Genomic DNA, 3682 nt, shown 5'->3' on the forward strand with positions numbered 1-3682 from the left:
AATCATTTTGTTTAATATTTCCGTGTGGATTAGGTGGAACAAAATCTTTAAGAAACTTTCATATCACCATTTTTTTTTTTTTTTTGAATACCGGGATTATCATGTTGTATTTCAAATCAATCATCTATCTTTTTTTTTTTTCATTTAATCTGAGTTTCAGTGCTCTATTAATATAACATACTTTTTTAATGACATTCCCATTAAAATTTGGTAGAGCTCACCAATAATTTTGTTGCCAGTGAGATGAGCGAGAAATACTTAGTGGAAATTTATAAACATACGAGTCTTTATCTCTATTTAAAAAAAAAAGAAGAAAAAATTCTATAATATGTTGACATAAATAACCTTAAATTCGGCCGCTTGTATACACTACTTTAATCAGCATTCATATCTTCGTTTCATCATTTTTCTACTATATACATTCATCTTGAATGCTTGCATTATTTGCTCAATTAGTTAACCTCAACGACCCAAGAAATTTAAGCAATCAGCATCAGCTAGCCATAGACTTAAAAATTTGAGCAATTAGCATCAGCTAGCCATGGACTTCCTTGTTTTAACATCTCAACCAACTACTGCAGCTGCAATTTTAACTCTTTTAATCTTTTCATATATTTTGTTGTCGGTTTCAAGAAACTTGCTTACAAATTACACAATCAAGAAGAAGAGGAGAGCACCAGAAGCTGGAGGAGCATGGCCTGTGACTGGCCATCTACACCTCTTAGGAGGGCCAGAGCCTCCTCACAGGGTGCTGGGCGCCATGGCTGACAAGTGTGGACCAATCTTCACAATCAAGATGGGCATAAATCGAGCTTTAGTTGTGAGTAATTGGGAGATGGCTAAAGAGTGTCTTACTACACACGACAAAGTCTTTGCCAGCCGTCCAAAAACTCTGGCCATGGAGATTTTTGGCTACAATTTTTCCATGTTTGGCTTCAGCCCATACGGCTCCTACTGGCGTGAGACACGCAAGATAGCCACAGTTGAGCTCCTTTCAAACCATCGGCTTGAGAAGCTCAAGCATGTACGAGACTACGAAGTGAAGACATGTCTGAAGGAGTTATATGAGTTATGGGACAAGAACAAAAGCACTAATGAGATGTTGTTGGTAGAGCTGAAAAGATGGTTTGCAGACACCATCCGTAATGTGGTTTTAAGAATGATTGTAGGAAAGGGATGCAATTCAGTGGATGGTGAAGAATGGATGGAACTACTAACCAGATCTTTTGAGATGAGTGGTAAGTTTGTCGTGTCAGATGCACTGCCGTTCTTAAGATGGTTAGATATAGGGGGTGATGAGAGGTCAATGAAGAATATTGCCGAAGAATTAGACAATCTTCTTCAAGGATGGTTAGAAAAGCACAAGAGGAAGAGAAATTCTCAGGAGATTAAAGAAGAAGAATTGGATTTTATGAGTGTGATGCTTTTGATTCTAGGAGATAAAGAGCAATATTCTGGTCGTGATGTTGATACAGTCAACAAAGCTACTTGCCTGGTGAGCCTCTCTTTACCCCTTTTTTTCCTTTTAGTTCTAATCTGAAGTGGGGCTCAATCCTGTCCGCCCTCTCCATCAGTGTACGCAGAGTTAAAAAATCTTGTAACTCTATTTTTGTGTTTTTTAATTTTTTTTAATTTTTATTAACATGCAGACATCAGTGAGGCTGGAGTTCAGGTCTTAAGTCTTAGGATAGTTGCTTCTTAACAGTGGATCTAGACCAAAACATTTTACTTGGTGCTTGTCTCTTAACAGAATATTATATGCTTTTAAAACATATTAAGCTTATAATCATTCATTAAGTTTTTACATTACTCTTCTGAATGAGACTTCCAAACAAGAGCAATTAAATCTATAATTTGTGAATTGAGAATATTTAATTATATTCTGTTTTCTTCCAATCGATCAAGAGGATAAAATGATAAATTAAAAAGTCGAAATCATCTTTCATTCATTATAGCATTAGTTATTTGGGACCTAAATTTTCGGATTAGTTTTTGACAATACATTTGTGGATTTTGGAAAAGTCTTGGGTCATTTAGGAATATTGCTTCATTCTGTACTATATATATATATTTCACCCAATCATGATAATGTGCATTCATACGTGCAAGCAACAAATGGTTAAGGAGTAATGTTCCAAGAGCACCAAAGACGCTTTCATGTATTTGAGATGATGCATTGAATCTTTAAGTTGAATTGAATTAAGTTGCATTATTGTGAATGAGTGTAACATATAAAAGTAATAAAATTGCGCTTTAAAGCCCTATTAATTTTGCAGGGTCTTATCTTAGCAGCAACAGACACCACAGCAGTAACATTGACGTGGGTTATCTCTTTGCTTCTCAATCATCGTGACATTCTAAATAAGGCTCAAAACGAGCTTGATATTCAGGTGGGCTCAAAAAGGCAAGTGAATGAATCAGATATAAAAAATTTAGTTTACTTGCAAGCCATTCTCAAAGAAACAATGCGTTTGTATCCTGCTGTGCCACTCTTAGTTCCTCATGAGTCTATGGAAGAGTGCATAGTTAATGGTTACCATATACCTGCCGGCACACAACTTTTTATCAATGCTTGGAAACTTCAACGTGATCCGCGTGTCTGGGAAGAGCCATATAAGTTTCACCCAAAAAGATTTTTGACAAGGCACAAGGATATTGATGTTAAGGGACAAAATTTTGAATTGTTACCTTTTAGTAGCGGCAGAAGAATGTGTCCTGGAGTGTCATTTGCCCTCCAAGTTATGCAATTTACACTTGCTTCTTTACTTCATGGCTTTGATTTTGCAACCCCATCTAATGAACCTGTGGACATGGGTGAAGGATTAGGGTTGACCATGGAGAAATCTACACCACTTGTAGTACTTGTGGCTCCGCGTCTCTCTGCTTCTCTGTATGGCTAATTTGATTCTCGATGTTACAAACAAATAAACTTATTCTAAGTATTTATTTTATTTTATTTTTTTCTGGTTTACTCTTACTTATTACGCCTTCTTCTAATTTGAATATAAATGGTCAAATTATCATTAGACATAAACAGCTATTACTAAATGCACTTTTATCCCAAATGAGCCTAGAATTCTATACAATTTCACTTGGCACTTTTCTCTTAACAGAATATTCTATATTTTTCAAATAGATTAAGCTTATAATCGTTCATAAGTATCGATGTATTTTTTTGGTACCACCAATCTAATAAACTTTGATAATAAGTATCGATGTATTTTCTTTTTTTTTTTTTTTGGGGCTCGTTTACTCTTACCTATTAGGCCTTCTTTTACTTTGAATATAAATGTCCGAATTATCATTAGACACAATATATCTATTATTAAACGTACTTCTATCACGAATGAGCTGAGAATCCTTGACCATTCCGCAAGGACAACTCAATGTCATCACAAGTTAAAGAAAACAAATGAGAAAAACAACTCGAGAGGAAAATTGCGTCATCATTTTGTGTATTTTTCTTGTATTAATTGCTGCCTGGATCTATTGTAACTGATTTGGTGAACGACTTCAATACGCATTAAGCTATTAATAGAGAGGTGACATGAATAAGCAAAATTTCACAGCAATTTTGCAGTCAAAGTTTTAAGAGTTAGAACATTTTATTGAAGTTAGAACATTCTTAAAAGAAAATCTTGAGCAAAACCTTGGAGTGGTTTTGCAAGTTCATGAAGAGCTT

At 35.1% G+C, this 3682-nt stretch overlaps 1 protein-coding gene across 1 annotated transcript; it reads left to right on the forward strand.

Moving 5' to 3' along the window:
- Window positions 1-440: 440 nt before the first annotated feature.
- Window positions 441-2912, forward strand: LOC18041531 (cytochrome P450 CYP82D47). The gene is made up of 2 exons (XM_006432641.2): window positions 441-1495; window positions 2277-2912. Exons 1-2 carry the CDS (start codon window positions 542-544, stop codon window positions 2898-2900), a joined length of 1578 nt encoding a protein of 525 aa, XP_006432704.1. The 5' UTR covers window positions 441-541; the 3' UTR covers window positions 2901-2912.
- The last annotated feature ends 770 nt before the right edge of the window (window positions 2913-3682 follow it).

This window comes from Citrus clementina, unplaced genomic scaffold (assembly GCF_000493195.1).
Source record: "Citrus clementina cultivar Clemenules unplaced genomic scaffold, Citrus_clementina_v1.0 scaffold_5, whole genome shotgun sequence".
Lineage (NCBI taxonomy): Eukaryota > Viridiplantae > Streptophyta > Magnoliopsida > Sapindales > Rutaceae > Citrus > Citrus x clementina.